Consider the following 24935-nt stretch of genomic DNA (forward strand, 5'->3'; position numbering starts at 1 on the left):
ACGTAATTTGAGGCCAACATTTTGAGGCTATTTTATTACACACAGTTTCACTTTATTTGCACTAGAAGTGTCTATTCAAAATGGCATTGCGTAAAAGCTATGCTTTACTAAAATATTATTTGGACGCTAATATCGACCAGCTCGGCTGTGCAGACGACGGGTTGAGGTCAGAAGAAACTGGAAGGTATTGAACAGTCAGAACAATATGAAATGGTTTCAAACATAAGCAACAATCAGAACTCAACTGGCCAAGCAAATGATGCTAATATTTTTGTTTTAAAAATGGTAATACTTGTGTTAAAAAGTTAATTTTTGTTTCTGCATATATTGCAATTATGGTTTGTTTATGTCACACGTTCTTAAATATATATTTGTAGCATTTGTTAGATTAATATTATAAAACTTATAAATTTTCAGATTTGAAGCATATTATATGATAGCATGGTTGCGGTAATCTGAACTCACTTTACAATGGTTCAATGCTTGTATTTCCTTTTCTGTTGCACATGAAAAGCCAGTTTTAGCTGCTAAATGTAGCAAACATATGGATGGGTGCAATGAGATTTTATGCAACCTTGTTAGATATAGTTATAAAATGAAAGTATGCCTTCCAAGTTAGAATGAAATAAAACATTCAAAGCTCCAACAAACTGCATGGCCAGATCATCATAGGTTAATTGCAAGCATTAGACATCAACTGGTAGAGACATGTATCAGCTTCCTCGTGCATATTTATTTAGAGATCTATGAAAAGTGGGAGGTAAGACAGCAAATTTCTTGCATCCCAAAGGGTTAATGGCACAATGTCCGAAGGAGAGTGCAAAACATAACCGACATTCGATTTGCCTGTGAAAGAGTTAAATTTATCTTCTCAACATTCTGAAAAGTTGTTTAAAAAATACGTCACCCTTTATTTGAACGTCACTTCTAATAAAGTGCCACCACTTTAAGGAAAGGATTAAAAAATAGAACGCCATTGCATTCAAATAAAGGTTTTACGGTAGTTCTACTGGTAGTTTGAACATATTGACTATCTCTGCTTATAGGTTGATTATCTGATTTCCTTTTAGTGTTGTATACACAAAATTTCTTTATGTGACAGAATAATTTATATTTTCATGCGAACCTCATTTATCTGACGTTATTTACGCTGCTGATTGTCATGGCTAGGACAATTTATAAACTTTTCATAAGGATATTTGAAGATGATTCTAAGTTCCAAGAAAAATGTTTGACTGGCTAGGTGACATTAGTTAGCTTATATGAACTCCTGAAATAGTTTGTAGTAATATTTGAGCTGGTTGGCGTGGCAATAGGTGTAAACATGTGTATTAAGTATCGTATCAAGTGAATATGATTGGAGTGAATGGAGTAGCTTTTTACTAACCTAAGGGCTGGTTCACACTGTGTGTTAATGTCCCACACATATTGTGAACACAGGTCACACACTGTGTTTATCAATCAATAAATTGGTGATCGTCAGTAATAACAGTGTTCACACTATTGCAAACCCATCGCATTCTGTAGTTCTCATCCGCATCGAGTAGTCCGTGGTATAGCATTCCCATTATACAATGTGGCCACAGAAACTATGAAATACTAGTCTCGCAGCAACTGCCATACATGCACGTCGTGCAAGATCGAGCAATTCATAATGGCCAATCATCATTACCGAAGTGGTGCACATTGCGTACTTTGTCATGGATGCTCGGCAAACTCTCGGAAGTGTTTGACAGCTGAGCGTTATCAGATGTCAAAACCTTTTTGATGTATGAATTGCTTTGATGATAGCATCGGTCACACTGCACTGCACAAAGTAATGTGCATCATTCGAGTCATGGAAACATAGTAATAGTTGACAAATAATTGCCATTTGGCAATATAGTGTAAACCAGCCTATAAGAGACAAAGAGGATTTATCGGACGCGAATAATTACGAACATTACCTGCTGATCACTGAACACCCCTTATTCTAACTCTCTCAAGCTCCAATGTACATATCCCGTATAGTGCAGAAGTTAATAAACTCACTTTTGCAGTGAAGCTACAATTACAATGCCCCTAGTACATACTAAAACCTGTCAGAGGGTAGTCGGTCTCCGATGACAATTGTTTGGTCTCTACTGCCTGAATGAAGCAGCTTGCTCATGGTTGCATCTGTGGTTGTAATTTGATGATGTAATGCTTTATTATCAATTCTATGGTCAGTAAAATAAAGTCAACAGAAAAATATTTTGTGGGATCATAGTTGGAGGGGAGGTACTCTTCACTATTTTGATTTGTTAACCAAAAAATCGATTTTGCCTTGGCTTATTGTTTAGCCATTAGGTGGTGGAAGCATATTGTAAATGTCATCATCAAAACCATAAACATTTATTGAATACCTCCACCAGAGGCAGAGATAATATCTATCATCTATAACTACTGCTACCGATATATTGATTGATTTATTACAGCTTTTGACCCGACCTACTAAACTGATATACAATACACTAATGACTATATAAAGACAGTGATGTAATAATAGATTTTAATAAAACAGCATGACACAACAGGAAATGAACTCTATTAAGTGTCAATATTGTGTACTTTGCAAGAGTGTGTACATGGGATACAACCCTAAAAAGCAAGGTGGTTGAGGCATATTTTCCATTAGAATCTGCCTTTCAGGTCACATGGTAAACTATCAAAATTGTTTTTCCTATACAAATATGCATCGCATTAAATTGACTGCTGTTTTAGGAGTTAGGAACCTCCATAAAAACTGGAATTTACAAAGTTTTGACGCTAGTTCTTTGGCAGCAATCCATCAGGCAGGGAAATATGCTAAATCAATTTGTTAATTTCTTCAAATTTGCTTTTTAGCGCAACAAAATTTTATAGTATTTTAAAATTGACTATATCAATCTTTAAAATATACCAAAGAATTTTTTAATTAAGCACAAAATTGGCTTATAATAGACTGACCTGACTGCACTCATGTCAAGGTCGGCTGTTCTGACATATCATTTCTATAGATATAGATGGTAGACTTAGTAAGTCCCCAATACATTGATCATTGCAAAAATTTCCTCCATTTCTAGCATCTATTGCTGCTTTCATAGAGTGAGCCCAGGTTTCATCAGAATGCTTTGGTATAGTTAAAGGTTGACTTGCAACAAAATTCACATTACAGTTATTTGATATGAAAAGATTCACCATGTCTTACTCTGTTGTGTTGTAGGTGCAAAATATGTGGGAATGTGATTACAAGCTCTTAAAAGCTAAAAAAAGAACAGTTAATCGCAGCCACACAAGACCGCCGTAGTTTGGATTTTCTTTCCAAAACGGCTGAAATGTGACGTAGTTGTGGGAGATGGTTTCTGTTTACCCTTTCATGCAACCTTATTCGTCAAAATATTTTCACAAATATACTTCACGCATTCAATAAAACCATGTCTATTGTTCTTACGCGTCTGTTTTATCATCATTGTAATGCTGTCACTTTTAGCAGTGATATCTTATAACTTATTGTAAAAATTCGTTTAAATTTTTAACCTTACCTCGAAGGAGTACATATCATTGTCTGATCATTAGATAATCAAGTCGAGTCTGTCGGTCACCTGTGATAATCAAAAAGGGCTGCAAAAATTATTTGCGAAGTATTGGATCACATGATCAGATTACGACTTGACGATTAGATCAAGCTGAAACAAAACTGTAAAGTAGCGATCTATATTTGATACCGGTCTTCGGTGAAACCCAAAGTGTTTGTCATAAACTAGTACTACGATAAGTTTTATTGAGCTTTTTATTGCCCTTTCAATTCACGTGAGAACATCATGTGACAAGACAATAACCAAACTGTCATGACTACGTCAGAGATATAAACAGATTCCAATCTACGGTGGATTTTCATTTTTGAGCTTTTAAGAGCTTGTAATCACATTTCCACATATTTTGCACCTACAACACAACAGAGTAAGACATGGTGAATTTTTTGATAACAAATAACTGTAATGTGAATTTTGTTGCAAGTCAACCTTTAAGGATCTACCGACTGGTAAGTGTTTAAATATCTGTTTAGCTAAGATGAAAGGCTGATAATTTGAGTATTCATGACAGAGTGGTTGTAAGCATAAGCAGTTGGTGATTAACTAGATTAGATTCACTAGAATAAAATGAAAGGTTCGATTAGTAAACAAGTCTGAAAAACTAACTGAAAAATAGATTTAGGATCATAAAATATTTTGTTTGGTATACATATAGCGATTGTTTATTTGTACCTAGTCTTTGACTATTAATATTTTATTTGATATCTAATACATAAGTTACCTTTTTTGCTGGGTACATGAGGAGAGTATGAGGAGTTGTTTGCTTTTCACAACCAATGGCCTTGTGTTGCTTTTACTCGGCTTTTCATAAGTGTCTTGCCAGTCCTATGTATGTTTCTTCTTTCGCTAAATTTTTGTTCACATACTGAGCCTCAAATTCTAACCAGAAATGGCAATGGCACCAGCACACTCAATTGCGAGTGAGCGCATTCCATTTCTCAATAGCAAAAAATTACAGAGTTTTCAATTTTCAAAACCGGTTGGTACAGTGTCATATTTGTAGCTCAGCAGCAATACATTTCTGAAATGGACAAGTTGTCAAAACTCCATTTACCCATTAGAAAGCTGAACATTGTCTCTATCATTGTAATAACTTCAAGCCGTGAAGTTATTAGCTCTTGTACCTAAGTAACTTCAATCAGCTTTCATAAATTTCCATAGATTTATTTCACTTATTTCATTCAGCTTGGTTACAGTGAGCTCGGAGACCATAATCATTAAAAAGGGACTTAAAAAAGAAGTTGCTGGTATGAGGCTAGTAGCTTCTGATCCATCATTTACTGTTCAATGGAAGGGGCAGTCTTGCAGAACTAATAAAGAGTGCGTTGAAACACCTCAGATGTCTAAAGGGTGAGTTGAGGCTACTGACATGTGGAACCAAGTCTTCAGCTGATTTAGCACATGACTCATTATGAAATGATTTATATTAATTTTAAATAATATATTAACGATTTATAATTCATGTTAACTTAGCCTTTAAAAGAAATATCTTGTAAGCTGAATTAGACTCAAATGAAATTAAAATCATTAAAAATTTCTTGCTATTTGTCTTTGACCTTGTTGCTCTTACTTGTGCAATTACTAGATGCCAGATGGTTTCTCATCTGGTAAAGCTGTATATTAGCTAGTGAAATCGTTTACAGGATGAAGAAAGAGATGGAGCCACTTCCAGAATGGTGTCAGCAAACAGAAGAGAGCCCGCCCCTCCTTACTGGTAGGTCAAATTAGTCTGATTATCTAGTACTGTACAGGGTAAGGGATTGTGACAGACCGTCTTTACTTTTAATTTATCAAAGTGTACTGTCTTACCAGTTTTATCACATTTTCATTTCATCTTTTGCCTAGGCTTAGTGGGTTGGTTATATCCAGAATAAATATTCTGTAGTTTGTCAGATATGTTAAGTAAACTACGCATTACCTACCATATTTTTAATTATGATGAAACCCTTCCTTCTTAGTATTACAACCCTTTCATTTCAAATGTTACTAGATATTACAGCATAGTATTCAAAAAGTACAGAAGTATTCAAAAAGGCTGCCACTAGTAGCATATGAACCGTAGCGTAGATCTATTGTCTGTAGCAAAGTAGTCCTATTTGTGATAGTGGCTAACACTTTAAAGATTTGGTGGTGGTGGTGGTGTCATTAAGTGAGTTCCTACGAGCGGAAAAGTCCACAATATCTAAATAAAAGAAGTGTACTTTTTTTAAACATATCCAACTGTTAGGCAACAATATATTTTTATTCATAAAAGCAAGTGACACTCTGCCAACTTGGCATCAGCTTTTTAAGCTTTTCAACAAAATGTTATAATAAGAAAAATGGAAACTACTCAAGTGTAAGCAAAGCACAAATACTATTAATATTCTTACATCAGCTAATGTTTGTTATTGACACACAGTAAGTTCTTATCCAGTATCGTAAACAAGCATCAGCTTACTTGCTTCACGTGTGTATCTACTGACCATTAAACATAGTTTCTCAAACTTGTTCGCTCTTACTATGCAAATATCCAAGTATACCATTAACCATCTTACAGCTGTCACCCCTCAAACGTGTGAGAAGGCCACTCAGCTATATTTGACACATATGTAGTTTATATCGATTTAATCTATATAAATCTAAGTTTGTCATCTCTGATTCCACCTGTCCATCAATAGGGATTAGTATCTAGCAATTGCAAATCCGTATCGCAGAAGATTCGAGCTCGGAACTTCCCGCTCACCAGGCAGTTACCTAACCAATTAAGCTACGCGAGATGCATTGGCCTCATAGGGCGATATGAGTCGATATTTGGGTTAAAATAGCACTTATGCAACGTCACCAAAGCTTGCTTTCACTGAACTTATTAGTAAGCTAGGTTACTAGCTTACTCAAAGTATCTATTGGCAATGTGGCAGGCTAATGGCAAGTAGCAGGCAACTACATTACCTGTCACTGTTTATAAGCTATTTTTAATACCTGTGCAACGCCGAGCATTCAGCTAGTTAGGTATAATTGAGAACAAACAAGGGATTTATTATCAATGAGCACCACGTATAATGGCATAAACATTTGCTAAAGGCTGGATGTGGCTAAGTAACACGCTACATATTTAATCGCTATTCATCATAGTTCGATTTTGTTTTTATCTGTTTTTGGCCATTATTTTTTTCCTTTACATGTAGTGGTTTTTATTTTACTTGAATCCTAAATTTTTGCTGTCAACAACTTCAGTTGTTGTTCTCAGTAAACATTATTATTGTTATAAATTTCCTATGATGTATCAGTATGGGCAGCAGTAATTTACATGTCTCCAACTACTTGACCAGGGTATATCTGCAGGGAAAGGTTTGATGATGGCAATGTAATTTTTTATCATTTAGTCGATGTACACTCTTAGGACATTGCCTGAAACAGGTGATTTGTATAAAACAAAGATCTATCACATGTATCTCCATGTATATCTCAATTTTTATAAATTTGAGAGTTTGAAAGTGTGTTGTTTACAGACATGTTAAGTAGCTCTGATTGATAAGGCTAATTGAACTCTTATTATTCCAACAAAATGATCAACTCTTGTTGTTATTAGAAGACTGTGATGATGTTCACTTCATTAATGGAGATGTTCACTTCATTAATGGAGATGTTCACTCTATTAATTGTGATGTTCACACTATTAATCGTGATGATCACTCTATTACTGGTGATGTTTGCTCTATTAATCGTGATGTTCACTCTAATAATAGTGATTTTCACTCTATTAACATGGGTGTTCACTCTATTAATGGTGTTGTTCACGCTATCAATGGTGATGTTTCTTTTATTAATGGCGATGTTCACATTACTAGTGGTGATGTTCACTTTATTAATCGTGATGTTCACTCTATTAACGTCGTCAAGATTTTAAGGCATACACAAGATTAGGGGTTATGGGGTAAAATACATCAAACTTGAGAATTACCGTAAAGCCTCTATTTGAACGCCACCTGTAATAAAACGCCACTTCTAATAGAACACCACTTCTAATAGAATGCCATTATAGAAAAAGGTTGAAAAATACAGTGCCACCTTTTAATTGAATCCCGCCTCTATTTGTCCACCACTTTGACATTCTTTGATCTTTACGAACCCGTAATAGGAAATGATCCATAGAAATATATCCACAAAATAGTACTAATAATGACTCAGCTACATCAATAACAATAACAAATTTTATTGTTGCTGTAATAGTTGTCATGATTTTTGTGACGATGTATCTAAGAAGATCGATTGTCACAATCATCAGAACTACCCTCCGATTCAAAGTCATTAAAGTCTAAATCCTATCCATTGTTTTCAGAATCGGCCATAATGTGGTTTCCAATCTTACCTGAAAACTTCAAGCAGGTTTGATAGACGATGAGAACACTTTTCAGAAACACCGTAGACGTAATAGCAGCCATTTTTATAGCGTGGCGTAACTTTAAAACGGTTGAAATGTCCTTGAAACTTAAAAATGTCATGTTCATTTTCTAACTCCAAAGCTTGATGTTTTTTCTTTAAAACTTTAAAAGTGACCCCATCGAAATAATAACAGTATCACGCTAATATCTTATAATCAAAGTAGTTCTTTGTTTACCTCTGTCTGCTACTTCGACGAATATGAAAAACGGTTTAGCAAAATTCTGAGGCCAAAAGCATTAATGTTGATCCGCCCGAAGGAGAGTGCAAAATATGGTACATTAGCATCACTTTGGCTGTAAAAGGCTTAAATTTATCTTTTTAAAACTCTGATGAGCTAGCCAAAGAATACAGCGCAACCCTCTTTTTGAGCATCACTTATAATAAAACATCACTATGGAGAAAGAATTTAAAAGTAGAGCGCTATGGCGTTCAAATAGAGGTTTTACGGTAGTTGCAAAACTTTTCACAGCTCGTTAACCAATAAAGCTAACTGCTCACTCTACTAATTACTGGCTGCGTTTCTCATTCTTAACCTCTCACAAGTAGATAGCACTTGTATTGCAGCACATATCACGGAAAAATTTTAAATATTTTGTTTTTACATTGTTAACATATTTATGCCTCAGTGTTAGAATGTCAGAAAGTAAAGCAATTATGTAACAAGTTAACGAGCTGGGTGCTTGAAGTACAATTGGTAAGATGGAACATCATATGTTTATTCATAGAGAGAAGACTATTTCTTAGGGATTGCACTAAAAAGTTTAAAATGTCATAGTTTTATGAAGTATCTGTTTCCATGAGGCGATAAGCACCATTATTTTGGCATTAAACGATGGTAGATGTTAAAAATGAGTCCTTGTCATCAGGTCATTTGTATGAACTCACTTGCAAATAGGTTTGTAAGTGGCAGCGCTGAGACAGAATATTAGCAACATTTGACTTACCCTTCACAATGTTCTCATCTGTGAAAGCTGTGATATACAAATTAACTTTTTATACCTTCAAACAAGTCTTGCATCTAATATGTTTTTTTGTAGTATTCAACCTATTTTCTTGTGTAATCGCTTCATGCTAACAAAATATCTGCGACCAATGAATCGTTCATGATCTGACAACACTGATCTAGTCAGACTTGCTTGTATCAAACGGTTTTCAACGGTGTTTTGAGTTTTTGCTTGAAGTCTACTTGGTATGTATGCATCTCGGAATTTGCACTCATATTCTCTATTTTATTCTGCTCTATGAGTGACATGTGCTTGATCACCATATGCAATAGAAACATACAAAACAAATAATAATAAATATATGCTAATATATTTTACTTGCTACCGGGCTGTTTTGATAGGGAACTGTGAACTAATTCTTAATCCTTGTTCGTCTGACTCTGCTGGGCTACAAGTCGCTGCCAAACTGGCTGAGGGTCTGAATGAAGAAATAGCTATCAAAGAGGACATTGTCTGTGTAGCAGACACATGTTCCAATTGCCATAGTGCTGCTTCTGGTGAACATTCTGATACAGTCTCAGATGTTCACAATAGGGCAGTCAGCAATGTGACATGTGATAATGAGACAACTCATGCCCAGAGGTAAGTATTGACTCCTTAAGCTGTTACATTTTCTATCTTGCTTGTACTTCCTTTGTTAATTGAGACACAGTTTTAATGCTATTTTAAATGTAGGTGAAAGTTGTTGTTTTTATTTATCATTATTATCTTCAGTCTTTGTTGCAGCAGGTAAATTAACTTTGATGCGATGATTAATCGATTAGAATCACATATTTTTTCATTCAGGCCTCTACTGGATCCGGAGCTCAATGAAATAAAAGTTGAATCAGACCAATGCGGATCTGACAATGGATCAGAGTGTCTATCCGCAGCTATAACAGATCATGAACATAATTCCTTTTCCATAACTTTACTGGAAAAAGAACTGAAGGTGCCAGATCCATTTCTGTCAAAGATTGAGCAGAAGCCTGCAATCCAGTTGTTGGTAGAGAGCAAAACACAGAGTATGAATGCCATACCATTAAATGAGCAAAAGTCTAACATTTCTTGTTCAACAGATAAGGAGGTGAAAGTTGATGACTTTGAAGACGAATCATTCATGAAATCTCCATCAAGTTCTAAGCAGTGGCCATTAGCTTCATCTCTACCTCATGTTGAACAGCAATGTTCATATCAACCGCTGCCGAGTAAGGTAACAAAGCCTATAGTTACTGCCACTATCCATGATAACCCTTTGGAAACAGCCCTTACCCCAGTTAGTGCCATACCACGGGTTGTTGCCTTTGAAGCGACTAGGACCAGAGTTTCAGAAGATTGCAGTGAAACTGCAGTTGCAATTGAATTTAAAGATGTGGAAGAGTGTGCCCAAGAGTCTCCAGTAATAGTTGTTTCCTCTGAGGGTAAAACAGAGGAATCTTTGAGCTTATGTCACGAAGTAGGTATTGTCACATGCTTTGATGCAGTAGACCCTTTCGCCAACGATAATATTAAGTGCGCTTCCGAACAAACTGTTTCTACTGATAGGAGTTGTGCAACTCAAAAGAGAACACCAACTGCTATGGGAATCGAGGAGACTTATGAAATTCTATCCAGTGTAGAACATAATGTACCTACTAGTATTGTTGTCAAAGAAGTGTCTCAAGCAGAGGAACAGGTTCAGGTAGATTGCACTCAGTATCGTGAGAATCTCCTTCAAGTCACTTGTCTGAGCTCAGCAGAGAATCTTTTTTTACCTTATGCCATAATCGACAAACCAAGCAATACATTTAACTCAGAGCTGGACGATGCTAAAGATTCTGATTTTGGGCAAGAATCTGCAGAATCTCTTAATCAATCGGTACTCAGATCTCATGAATCTATTGTGGTTTCTGATCAGGCTTGTTTTGGTGTGAATAAAGAATCTGCCGTTAAAAGTGCTGAAGAACAACTTCCTGTCACATTAGTTGAATGTTTCTCATTCAGTAGCCCAACTCACATTGTGGCCCATTCTTCTTTTTCACCTGAAAGTTATACAATGACCTGCCCACAAGTGACTACATTCACTTGCATAGAACATCCTGGATCCTTGCCTCCAACAAATTCCGCTGAATCCATTTTTGAATCAACTTTCTTCATAGACTTTGGTCAAACAGTTGAAACAATCACGCCTTCTAGTAGACCTGAAGTTGTCATAACGGAACTTCCACATTCAAACAGCGAACCTTCTGTGAGTCAAACTAGACAAACAGACAACTTTTCAGCTAAATCACACAGGGACACCAATTTTTCTAGAAGTGTTGAGGAACAGCCCAGTCGCATCAGGTATGTGAGGGGTCACCTAAAATGCACCTAACTTTATTATGTTGACCTATAAATTATGTTGACCTATAAATTATGTTGACCTATAAATTATGTTGACGCATAAATTATGTTGACGTATAAATTATGTTGACTTATAAAGTTTAAAGCTGTCTACTTATAGGCCTTAAGTTGCCGAAGACAACAAGAAACCTTTCTTTGCTTAAGCACCACTAGCATGCGGATCTTGTGCAGATCAATCTATTATTGAAATACCCAAAGTATCTAAAAACAACTTAATTTGCCCAGAAGAGGCAACTGCTATCTGATATTGATAAATTTACTACCATCAGAGCTTGAAGTTTTTTTACTACAAGTTTGATGGTGTATAAATCTTATTATTGTATATCGTGTCTATTCTACAATCTCTCATCTTGGCTTTGAACTATTTACACAAAAACATAAGTGTTGAAAAGGCAAAAGGTCATGATAGTGATGCTTTAATGGTAAATCTTTGGTGATTAAATAACATTGGAAAATGCAAAAATTAGATAAAACACAGATTTAGTATAGATCATGTAAACCTCAAATATCTGCTCTATGAGTTAATGGTATATTTTGCATCATGGTCTGCTGTATAACTTTATAAACCCAATTAAAATTTTTCTAGTCAGTTCTAAGTCAGGCATCTTTAGTTTGATTTGTTTAGCCAAAGCTTATGCAGTATCTCTGGGCCAACACTGAACTTTCTAATAGTGTTGCAACTACAAACAACATTTGTATACTTACCGATTCCAAGTACATGTACCTAGGTAATTTAATTTAATTACAGGGAACTAGCAACAAACTCTAGACTGTCAAAGGAGAAACTTAGTTATAAAAAAGATGAGCAACCGATGGTTGAAAACCTTCAGGTAACTTTAATCAAAGTGAAACAAAGATAATATTATTTTAATAGTTGTTCAAACTGCAGCTCTAGTAGGATTGTCTACTCATTGCTTCTGGAAGTTGAGTTACCTTCTCATGTAAGCTGTGCAGTCTATGTTTAAAAAGATATAACTAACAATGATGTCCTCATGTTTTACAGACACAGTGTGGGAGTACTGAGCCGGTGGAGGCTGATTCTTCCAGCAAGTCTGATAAGAAGGAGACTTTTCTAGGACGCATTGGTCAAGCTTTGAAAAGGAATTGGCCAGTGCTGGCGTGTATCACCCTTGCAGTTAGTGTTGGTACTTTTATGGCTTTTCAGAGGTCCAAATTATCCTAGAAGTAATAAATAAAGCTTTCTACACAGCCCACAGCAAGAATCAAAAAACATTTTTGCTGATTACAGCAAACTGCAATTTTTTGGAAGTATTTCATTTTTTTCTGCAATGATTTCATTGTTTTACTCAAATGATTTCCTTTTCTCTTCATGCTTTTGTTATGTCATATCTTCTTGACTTGATTCTCCTTCAACGCAGCTTTTAACCTGTAAATGGTAAGCACAATCTATACTGCACAATTAACAACAGACAAGCAAGAAGCTATTTCTATTTATGGTCATGAGATGCCAACATTCAAATACATCTGCAAAGATGCTTTCGAGAGAAAATCTAAAAATAAGAATTCTTAGGAAACCTGATTTTTAATTGCAGATCCTCTGATTATTTTCAAAACATATTAAGCTGTTATTCAAAGTGATCAATACAACCAAATATATACTTATAATCTGTGAAGTGAACTGTTTCTGCATTAATGCTGGCATATTTGTAATTGAAATAATACACTTCCAAAGCAGCTAGAGTAGCACAATGTAGAGCTAGTCTCAGGTGATACTAAAAATAAAGCACATCATATGTTTTATATCGGCTTACGCTAGATTCGTAGCTTGTGAGTGTCTAAAGCTGGAATTAAATCACTGATTTGAAGATGACTCTTTGCTGTCGTAGTGAATCAACGCTGCAACCAGGAAATCCACAAGTGGGCCAACAGATTTACAACGGCTGCATTCATTAAAATACAAAAACTGACAATTTTATAAAAAATACTGACACGAACCTTTTTCCGTCTTTAAAAACCACGGAGCTTATTCATGTTCAATAACAAAATAAGTGTCACGACGTTTAGATCAGAAAAACTATTGATCAAACGTAAGCTGTGTGTTGTTCATTGGGGTTCAAAAGGCGTACTGCTAAGCTTGGATGGAGGGTTAATACCCGAAATATAAAGCGCATTGTGAAACAGGGTTGGCCACAAAGGATGGTCCTACCCCCTTGGACAAACCACCATCGCAGTCGGCCGGTTGCACCGAAACAACACATCGAAACAACTCTCATGGCCCCTTTGACCCAAACAATGATTCTCTGATTAGCAAAGGACAGTAAAACTGGTGAGTGGGTAATCAGTGGAAAAGGCTACTTGGGCTCGTTACATATGTTTATGTCAATGACTTGTACATGGTGAAAGACAACTTCAAAGAAGATAATTGTAGTTTTAAATGGGCACATTCATTCGTTACATCTTACCACCTATTTATAGCATGACCTCTTAGTAGCAAGGAAATGTTATGTTCATAGCTAATTAGACTACATAGCCAGCAAAAGCTTTGACTGTTAACTTTGCAATAGTCGAAAACTAATTTATATCATATTTGAGAGCAACAATTAAACAAGTTTACATATTAATTATACATTTGTGCTGATATATACATGTACATATTTATTTACCTTTAGATTATTAGTCTATTATATCATTAAACCAAAATGATAGCTCAATGAATGATTACTGAGCAATGTATTAAAGGCGGATAGACATCAATGTAGATCTTTCTAAGTCTGCCTCTGCGTTTAATTTACTTGTCTAAATATTGATAGCAATAACATGTTTTAGTGACAGCTGTTATAACTTAGTGTCATACATACGTTCGTTTCTGGGCTAATAATTCACGGTTGAATCTTTCTTCTATATATAGATTTCTAAAAGTTGGTCGTGTGTGTATCTATCGTTGTGCGTGTCCAGCTATAGCTATGAAAATCTTGGCATTAAAATTCCGCATATTGATATATTTTAACTCACGGAGATTGCTCTCGCAAGGTTAACAATCAGGCGCTTTACCACTGAGCTATACAAGGCGTAATGATCTAAGTTGTTATTATATACCGTATAACCTGTGCACACGCTAATAATTTTAGCATCGCACCCACGCCCTACAATGCTCCTGTTAAGAAATACTTTGGGACCTGAGTATACGCTACACGATGCTTCTTTGTCGGTTTTTGTTAGAGCTAATATGTTCCGCCCCACGTTATCAACAATAATTTATCTTTAACTTAAAATTTGGCGATTTGTGTTCTGATTATATACATTATTAAAAGATATACACTGCTTGCCATGGCGATTTCAGCGTTATCTGTTATGGTAAAAGTCTATAAGCAAACAGGTAAATATTTAGCTATTAAAATTATTATAATTCAAGTTATTAGTTAATAAAATTTTAGTTGAAAGTTTTAAGTTTACTAAAATGCATATTAAAACTTCCTTCGAGTATGTTTTTAGTAAGCTAAATTCATTTAAGTTAGTTTCAGCGTTTATGTTACACGTCTGTCTTGAAGGTAAGAACCATAGATTTAGTAAACCCTAGATTGGCGAATAGCTATCATTACAATGGAGCAAAAGTGAGGCCTATAATTGGCTGTTGTTCTCACGGCGTTACGTCCCAGTGATGTGCATCATTGCAACAGAGCCTTCAGCTGAGCAATGAGTTTAGTAGTGAAAGCATGCTTGTCCAACTAGTTTTCAAGTCATAAATGTTACAATAAGACCAAATTCTTGGGGTAGTGTTATCAGAGGAGACTACAACACCCCAGGTATGTGAACCCACAATACAAATTTTAAATACTTGGTAAACCTAACCTTTGCACGTGTACTATATCATTGGTTTGTGTTGTAAGAAACTACTGGAAACAAACCAACTCAACTGAACTCACTTGTCTTATCATGGTCTCATAACAACAAACATACCTTTCTATGATTATTCTGAATTGAAAGTGAAGTGAATGAATGCTTGGGACTATCAAAAGAAAGAGTGTCTAGACTGATTACAACAACACATATTACAAACTTGTCTCTCAGCTGATAAGGTTGTAATCTAGCTTGGCATGATTGATCAAACGCCTTTTTTGTCTCATTCCAAGTAATGTAATAATATTCATTCTACTACATGTATGTATTGTTAATGTTTAGGCTAAAAAAAAGTCAAACCGCAGCTGGTGCTGTGCTTATGTATGTTCAAGCAGTCTTGAGAAATGCCCAGGTCTGGCGTTTCATCGCTTTTTAAATGAGAAACGAGCTGAAATCCGTAATGCTTGGATAAAGGCGGTGCGAAGACAGGATTGGACTCCAACATCAAGCTCTGTATTATGCAGTGAACATGTTAAGAAAGACTGCTACAAGATTCCACCAGGTATTGGAAGAAAACCAATGCTAAAATCTGACGCAATACCTACAATATTTACAGCTTATCGAACCTACCTTCACCCAAAAGCTGTAAAAATACAGACACCAACCATAAGAACAGAAAGCCTGCCGAAACGTGGAAGAACATCTCAGACAGCAGCCAGCACCATAATACCTGACCCTGAAAATACTACACCTGGTGATACTACTATCCATGATGATGAGCAACCTGCAGCTTCTAGCAATCAGGACACACCTACAGCCTCGACAACAAGCTGCCGACACGGTGGTAGACCTAAACAGCCTGCTGTCACACGTATCTCAATATTAAAAAGAAGAATCAAAACTCTGCAGCAGAGAGTTTGTCGATTAGAGCAGAAGAATATGATTCAAAATAATTTGATTTTGATCATAATACTGAAAAAGGACAATAAACTTAACAATATAGAGCTTACATCGGTGGATGGACGTCTAGGAGAGTTATTGTCTCATGCACAGTGCATGAGACACAGTGCATACCCAGTGCATGCCACCAATCTACTCAAAACTATGGTAAATTGCTATATTAAAATCAGAATACACTATGCCGCTTCAAAGCAGGAATCTAGTTCAACCAACCTTAGGCAAAAGCTATTTCGTCTAGTTATTTTCAGTCATGTCTAATGGGTGTTTAATACAGTGGTCCAACTTAACTGGTTCTAAATCTCATTTGATTCATTAGTTCGTTATTAGTTTAATTTCTATTTGGTCACTCTTTGTATTATCAATGATATAGAAGTTTCTAAATCATCGGTATTATCCATTACCATGTGTCTAAGATTCTTGCCTTTCTCATCCAAAGTCAGTTTTATATATATTATCAATAAAATATGCAGTCTCACATGCACAAACTATGGAAAAATTGAGCAGTTTTTAGTGCTAAGTCAATAGGAGTTAATAGATCAGCTGATTCGCTTTGCACATCACCACGACGTTGCGTCATGCTAATTATAGGCCTCACTTGTTTTGATTATTCGCATATCTAGGGTTTACTATATCTATGGTAAGAACTCTCCACGAAGTACACTGTAATGTTATATTATCTTGCAGATCATAACCACAAAATGCACTAAAGTCATTGTAGGTACTTATGGTTACTAAATTTAACATATTTCTTATTACTATTTTTAATGATGATAATTTTTACCAGGGGTTGATCGCATTAGGTAATTACTATAAGTTTCTATACCACTCTATGCATGTTTGTTATATAATAGCCTACGATATTTTCGCATAGCAACACTGGCATGCGAATATTGGCATGCTAATTTTTTCATGCCAACACTGAAACGAACTAAAATCATATAATTGTAAACCAAATAAGTTTTCATTGTAATCGTAACGTAATCCTTTGTATCGTTTATATAAATAAGCTGAAAAATATAGGTGGAAGTTCCTTTGATAATTTAGGGCAATAACAACTTATTCCAAATTGCCGGTAGATTAGTAATGAGAATAGTTTCCATGGGAAATATTAGACTGTAAAAACAACAAATGAAAAAGCGCTGTAGTAATAATTCTATGCCAATAGCATTAGGTGAGTAAATAGTCTTGTTGGTTACATACATGATAGTTTTTGTATGCTTTGTTTAGTTGAACCTTTGAACCTTACATAATTGTGAGTTTTTTTCTTTCAACTGTTTGTAGTTTAAACAGCTTTTATATTGCTTATTCTGCTTTTTTGCTTAAATAACTTTTATACTTCTACATTGCTCTTTTGGCTGCTACAGTCAAATCAGTTCAGTTCTTAGTAATAAAACAGGCTGGTCCAGTTATCAACTTTAACAAGCCTGTTAAACCTTTGCTATAATATATAATATCATATAATATAATGCTATACATGTAATATAAACCGTATTACCCCGGTATCCACAGATTAAGAAAAATGAGTGCATCAAACTCGGAAATTTAGATTGGTAGCCGGCATGCTTCCATCTGCGCCACTCAGCCACCTTTTTGTATTTCAGAATAGCTGTGTACATATTTATTACACATGAAAATGTATGTATGAATAACTTGTTATTCTAAGAATACTTGTGCTGTTATTATTATTATTATTATTAAAGATCCCTCATGACACACCAGACTTTCAGGGTACAGTCTTAGTGACCCTCATTCTGGGATTGTACTCGTCATTGGCGTGCCCAACTGCTTGTGTTCAAAAGTGACAAGGAATTACACGCTGTTCAAAAATAAGAAATCTCTTGAGGAGTGTGGTGGTCCTGGGTCAAGGACACAAGACGTTCTAGGTCAAAGACGTGACGTAATATCCCGGCGCGAGGACGAAGGGATTCATTCTTTGATACACGAGCGGACACGGAGCAAGCAGGGAGAGCTAACTAGAGAGAACAAATACTGATAATACTAACAAGGTGAGCCATTCACTACATGGTACCACGGGTGAAACACATTTATTTATTCTGGGAATTCAAGCCTGGATAGATTCTTCAATTTTGCTGAGTGTGAATGAATGTAAATTGGGTTATTTGTTTTATCGTGACAAAATAAATGTGAAACAACACATGAGAAAAGTCCATCAATACGTTGTGTACATCTAACTGATATCTAATTGAATAAATACTAATAAAACTTGGTGAGAGTCAGGCCTTTGCGTGATATTTGTAACTTCAATTGTTGTACATCAAGTAGTCCAGCATTTAGATCTAGCGTTCAGCCGATTGAGCCATTTTTCAAGTCAGATCCATCGAGACGGTAACAAGGATAGTCAACAGAAAATGGCAAGTAAGGTTAGAATCCCACCTCTGAAAATTGAGATAAATAATGAGACGGAAAGTTGGAAAAGGTTCCTTAAACGATTTGAAATCGCATCAATTCCAGTCGATTTTGGGGATAAAGTCACAGAGACAGGGGAAGAGGCTAAGAAGAAAGCAACAAGCAAGATAAAAGGGGCGGTGTTCCTGAATTGTCTTGGTGAAGAGGGAATGACAATATTTGAAACATTCAACATAGCGGTGGATGATATTCAGTTCGATAGCATAGTAGAGAAATTCGAGCAACATTTTGCAGGGAGAGAGAATAAGACGATCCTCAGACATAGGTTCTTAAACATGAAACAAGAAAGAGGAGAGGAGCTCTCAGAATTCACCCAGAGAGTCATCAAGCATTCACACTCATGTCAGTTGGGGGAACTCCGGGAGGACATGGCCATCCATGTTATTATTAATGGCTTGTCAGAGGAGAAACTCAAGACGGAGTTGTTACAACAACCAGAGATTGACATGGCCAAGCTGACAACCACCTGTGCCAAGTTCGAATCAGCAGGCCGAACATTAGAAGAACTCAAGAAGACGGACAAAGACGATCTAAAGGTGGCGGCCTATTTCCAACCCCCGGCACGACGTTGCACACAATGCCACAGCAATCGGCACGAGCTTTCCACGTGTCCACTAGTAGAGTGTTTCAATTGTAGACAGAGGGGACACTTGAGTAAGGATTGCACCAATCCTATTGTGTGTCGTTCGTGCGGGAAACAGGGTCACAATCAGTATGATTGTAGAGAACACATCCAGAGGAGAGGAGGAGAGAGAGGCTGGAGAGGGCACACGAGAGGAAGAGGTCGGGGAAGAAGCCAGGGTTATGAAAGACAGACAGCCACAGTCCGCGCCGAGGAACAGAGAGAAGTTTTAGAGCAGGTGAGGACAACACTTCAAGGGTTGATGGTAGATTCTTCAAGTGATGAGTCATTATGACTATATGGGTTGAATACAACTCGTAACATTCGCGCTAAGTACAACATAGAAATCAGGGTGGATGGGACGGCAGTTCCATTTAGGATTGATACTGGGGCAGACCTGACGGTCATTAATCAAGAAACTTGGGAGCGTCTCAAAAGACCGTGCCCCATGAAAACCACGAAGAGGCTGTTGGATGCCGGTAGAAGACTGCTCAACCAGGAGGGAATGATAACGTCCCAGCTTGACAGGGATGGTAAGGCCGTACAAGCAAATCTCTTTATTATTCCAGAAGCGCCTCAGAACCTGTTGGGTATGCCAGAAATAGAGAGCCTAGGCATTATCCACATAGTGCCGAAAGTGGTACGTCAAGTTCAAGCTGAAGAAGAATATCAGGAGTTATATGGTGCCTTGGGGCAGTTGCCAGAGAAATATACCATCAAGTTGAGGGAAAATGTGCAACCTTTTGCTCTGCAAGTCCCGAGGAGGTTGCCAATCGGATTACGAGATGCAGCCGAGAAAGAGCTAATGCGCATGGTTGAGTTAGGCGTTATAGAGAGAGTTGAAGAGCATCGAGAGTGGTGTGCTGGCATGGTAGTTGCGCCAAAAGCCTCTGGTGATGCGAGGATATGCGTAGACTTGACAGTTCTCAATAAGAGCGTTCTACGAGAGAATTATCCTTTGCCGAGGGTGGAAGAGTTGTTAGCCAATCTGGAGGGAAGCAAGATTTTCTCTAAAATGGACGCAAACAGCGGGTTCTGGCAGATAGAATTGGCAGAAGAGTCTCGCCAATATACTACATTCATTACACCTTTCGGACGGTTTCAGTTCAGAAAAATGCCTTTTGGGATATCGGCAGCGCCGGAATTCTTCCAGAGGCAGATGTCGCGAATCCTGGAGGGGCTCGAAGGTACCATCTGTATGATGGACGACATTCTGGTACACGGGAGAGACGTCAAAGAACACGATGAAAGACTCCTCAGGGTACTGCAGAGGATAAAGTCATCGGGTATGACTCTAAACAAGAAAAAATGTCAATTTAGGGTAAAAGAGCTTATCTTCCTGGGCCACAAAATCAGCGGAGAGGGGATTTCTCCAGACCCAAACAAGGTCCGTGCAATCAGAGAGATGAGAGCACCGACAAATCAGAAAGAGCTGAAGAGCTTTTTGGGTATGGTGAATTTCCTTCACAAATTCAGCCACAGGTTGGCCGAACTAGAAAAGCCACTGAGAGAGCTAGACAAGAAAAATTCACCATGGTCATGGGAAGAGAGCCATCAGAGAAGCTTCGAGGCGTTAAAACGAGAGATCTCGAATGCACCAGTGCTAGCCAAGTACGATGTAAGAGCCAAAAACCGACTAACTGCTGACTCGAGCTGCTACGCGCTGGGTGCTGCACTACTTCAAGAAACTGAGACGGGGGGCTGGCAACCGGTGGCGTTTGTGTCACGCAAACTAACTATTGCTGAAACCAAGTATGCCCAGCTGGAGAAGGAAGCTCTTGCGATAACTTGGGCGTGCGGGAAGTTCGACTTCTTCCTGGTAGGCACTCACTTCGAGGTGGAGACAGATCACAAACCACTGGTGAAGCTATTGGGTGAGAGTGACTTGTCTGGCATGCCCTTGAGATGTCAGAGGTTCAAGTTGAGGCTAATGAGATACAGCTTCACTATTTTCCACACACCGGGGACACAAATGTTTCTTGCGGATGCATTATCCAGACCTGCGGAGGAAGTGACTAACAAAGAGAGAGCCAAGGAATCCAGGGTGGAAGGGCATATCAGACAGGTCATAGCAGCCAATGAGGAATATGATGATGGAGTTCTACAAGAGATAAGGCGTCAAGGGGACGAAGATGAGACATATCAAAGAGTGATAAAAGAAGTCGAATTGGGGTGGCCAGGGAGAGGCAAGTCGTACGCGGGTGACCTGAGGAAGTTCTATACACAGAGAGAAAAGCTCACTACCAAAGAGAGTATCGTGATGAGAGAAGATAAAGTAGTCATCCCACAGGGGTTGGTGAAAGACATGCTGGAGAGGATACACAGGGGTCATCAAGGGATAGAGAGATGTAAACGGAGGGCTGTTACCAATATGTGGTGGCCTAACATGCGTCAAGATATCGAGGATTATGTAAACAAATGCAATGTGTGCATCAAGGAGAGAAGACGGAAGCATTATCCTCTGCAGACGTCAGAATTGCCCAGGAGACCATGGGAATGCGTTGGGTCAGACCTATTTGAGTTTAAAGGCAGTGACTATGTCATCGCTGTTGACTATTACTCTCGGTGGATTGAAGTAGCAGAACTGGCGAACAAAACCGCAGAGGCGGTAGTGAAGAAGCTGAAGTCTATTTTCGGGAGATTTGGGGTTCCGATGCGGTTGCGGACAGACAATGGGCCATGTTTTTCGGGGGATTTCTTCGCGGAGTACGTACGAGAATATCGAATCAAACACCAGACTAGCAGTCCACATTATCCAGAGAGCAATGGTTTAGCAGAGAGGTGCGTGCAGACGGTGAAAGGGATGTGGAAGAAGGAATCGGACAAGAATTTGGCCCTCATGATCTACCGAGCGACACCACTTGAAAGTGGAGTTAGTCCCGCAGAACTTCTGATGGCGAAGAAGATTCGCACTAACATTCCCACAAGTTCCCCAAACGATGCGGTAGACTGTGAGCATTTTGAGGAGAAAGATGTCTCCTTGAAACGGCGCCAGAAGAGAAATGCCGATAGAAGGAGAAGGGCTAAACAGCCAGACAACCTCCAAGAGGGAGACATGGTGTGGGTGAAGTGCAAGAAGGGGGACAAAGGCAAGAGAGGGATTATCTTGAAAAAGAGAGAGGAGCCGTACTCATTTGACGTCAGAGTACAGGGACATACAGTTAGACGAAATCGGAGCCATCTTAAAAAGCTGAATCCAGACCAGTTGATAGACAGTTGTAGTGAGACAGAAGACTCTGAATGGGGGATGCCCCTAGGTACAAAGGAAGAACGGGAAAACGAAGATGGAACAGATACTTCAAGTGAAACAGACTCTTCGGGTGACCAGGAGTTTGAGAACCCGGAGGAGGAACACTTTAGACCCATCGAGGCCGAGCAAAGAAGAGCTCCTAGTAGAAGAGCTGTGTCTAGGAGACACCTGCACCCTGATTGTGTATATTACTAATTCCCATCATATCTGGCTAACATTCTGTATCTATTTTGCAGATGCAGTTGCAAATAATTGGAAACAGCATAGCTAGGCAGTTGGGAAAGTTTGAAGGAGAGGACATCAAGATTTCTTCAAGGGGTGGAGCTAAGCTGGGAGAGCTGCTCGAGTTGGCAGAAGAAAGGGTAGAGACGGTGTTTATATTCGGGATACCCGACCTCTGGCGGAAGAATGAGTGGGAGATGTGCAAGGAGAGGATCCCTGACCTGGAGAGACAGATCAGGAATTTCAAAGGGAAAAAGAACTGGGTGATGGCCACCTTCTATGCACCATCCCATGCCTTACAGCAGGAAAAGCGTATAGTTCAGCGCCTCAATAGGCTGATAGCAGACATCAACGCCGAGAATGGGAGTGGGACGCCTGGACTCCACTTGTCAGTACAACATCTACATAAAGGGGATGTTATAACAAGAACTGAGATGTTGTCTGAGGATGGAGTCCATCTGAGAGTTTAGGAGTGGAAGCGGTGCGGCACAGGTTGGACAAATGGTGGAGGATTAGAAAGGAAAAACTAGGCGAGAAGTCATCAAGAGATTTAGAGCGTGAGTTAGAAGTGGAGATTACAAATCTGAGAGCAGAAGCCGAGAGAAAGATTGAGGAATATAGGGAGATGGTTGAAGACTCGTTAGAAACACAAATACAAACCAAAAGATTAGAATATGCAGCTAAAGAGACCGAGAGGAAGATTGGAATAGGATTGAAAAGAGGGGCAACAGAGAACAGAGAGGATACCAGCAAGAGAAAGAAGGAAGAAAGATTCAGAGAAAAAGTGATTCCATCAAAAAATAGACAAACAAGGATTCCAAACAGCATCAAAGAAAGATTGGGGAGAAGAAGGGATGAGGAAAAGGAAAAACATTCGGATCTAAGGCAGAGAATCACCTTTCCCTAATCACCATATCTCTCCAAAAGTTTTAGTTTTAAATTCAGAACACAGCACTTCTTCAAGATTCCTTCAAGCACTGTTACTGTTACTGTAAAAAAAAAAAAAAAAAAAAAAGAGAGAAAGAAAAAAGGATGTGGTGGTCCTGGGTCAAGGACACAAGACGTTCTAGGTCAAGGACGTGACGTAATATCCCGGCGCGAGGACGAAGGGATTCATTCTTTGATACACGAGCGGACACGGAGCAAGCAGGGAGAGCTAACTAGAGAGAACAAATACTGATAATACTAACAAGGTGAGCCATTCACTACAAGGAGGTCCGTGTACAAACTGCAACAATCTTTTGTTGCGAATATTTGAGGAGTTCATTTTCAAAACCAGTTATTTCCACTTTTTGACTTTTCAATCTTAAATTATACTCTAATAATATGAGTACATTTTTCAATGATTTTTTGTTCCTAAACTAGTTATTTCTCATACATTGCACCCACTAACATCTTTGTTTTGTTCCAAAACCAGTTATTTCCTATTGAGTTTCATTCCAAAAGCAGTTATTTTTGTGCTTGCTTTTTAATTGGTTGTTCTAGAACTAGGTCAGGTTTTTGATTCGTTGACTTAGTTATGTAAGCTATCTCTCCAAATCCTGTGCTTTCATGATGGATGCATCTTCAGCAAGTAATTCTACTGTAGCAACATTTAATGACCTTTTGGAAGAACCTTTGCAAATAACACGAGCAAAAGTAAAAAAGTAAAAGTAAAAAGAACAAAGAGAATGTTGAAGGTAATTAATTTAAAACATTTTACTGCTAAATTGGCTTGAAACCAAAATTCAACTAAATTGCAGAAGGCAAAGAAAAATTAAACAATCACATCAAACACAATGCGTGTTTGTGTTTAGTACAAAAGTTAGTTAGTGCTAGTAGTAGTAATCTACTACTATTTTTGCTATTAACTCTTTCGCAAGCCAATGTATCGGCTTGCACAGTAATATAAGTACAAACCGTAAGCCGATGGATCTGCTTATCAATAGGGTGTCACTTTTCTTTTCATTACAAGACCCAAACATTAGCTAGACTTATCAATTTTTGTCTCCGTTGAAACAACCTTACTGCCAATCACGTGCAACCAATAAAAAATTTTGGCTTAAAAATTTCATTTTTAATTATTTTTCAAAACGGCAAAACCAGATCATTTTCATAGACATAAGTAACACAACCCGTTCGTTTAACACCAAAAAAAGTTGCGAGAGTGATATTTACTAAACAATTTTATACATATTTTGTAGAGAATTTCTTTTAAATAGGTTGCTTTTTACAGTAAGATGATGTACGGTGTGTTTTTATTTTCGAGATGATGCTTAAATACTAGCGGTATA

General features: G+C 37.8%; 1 protein-coding gene across 1 annotated transcript; it reads left to right on the forward strand.

Annotated features, from left to right (window-relative positions):
* The first annotated feature begins 13210 nt into the window (after window positions 1–13210).
* Window positions 13211–18134, forward strand: LOC137408081 (THAP domain-containing protein 1-like). The gene is made up of 3 exons (XM_068094474.1): window positions 13211–13261; window positions 15524–16052; window positions 17941–18134. The coding sequence occupies exons 1-3, from the start codon at window positions 13211–13213 to the stop codon at window positions 18132–18134; spliced, it is 774 nt and encodes a 257-aa protein (XP_067950575.1).
* The last annotated feature ends 6801 nt before the right edge of the window (window positions 18135–24935 follow it).

Source organism: Watersipora subatra, chromosome 11 (genome assembly GCF_963576615.1).
Source record: "Watersipora subatra chromosome 11, tzWatSuba1.1, whole genome shotgun sequence".
Classification (NCBI taxonomy): domain Eukaryota; kingdom Metazoa; phylum Bryozoa; class Gymnolaemata; order Cheilostomatida; family Watersiporidae; genus Watersipora; species Watersipora subatra.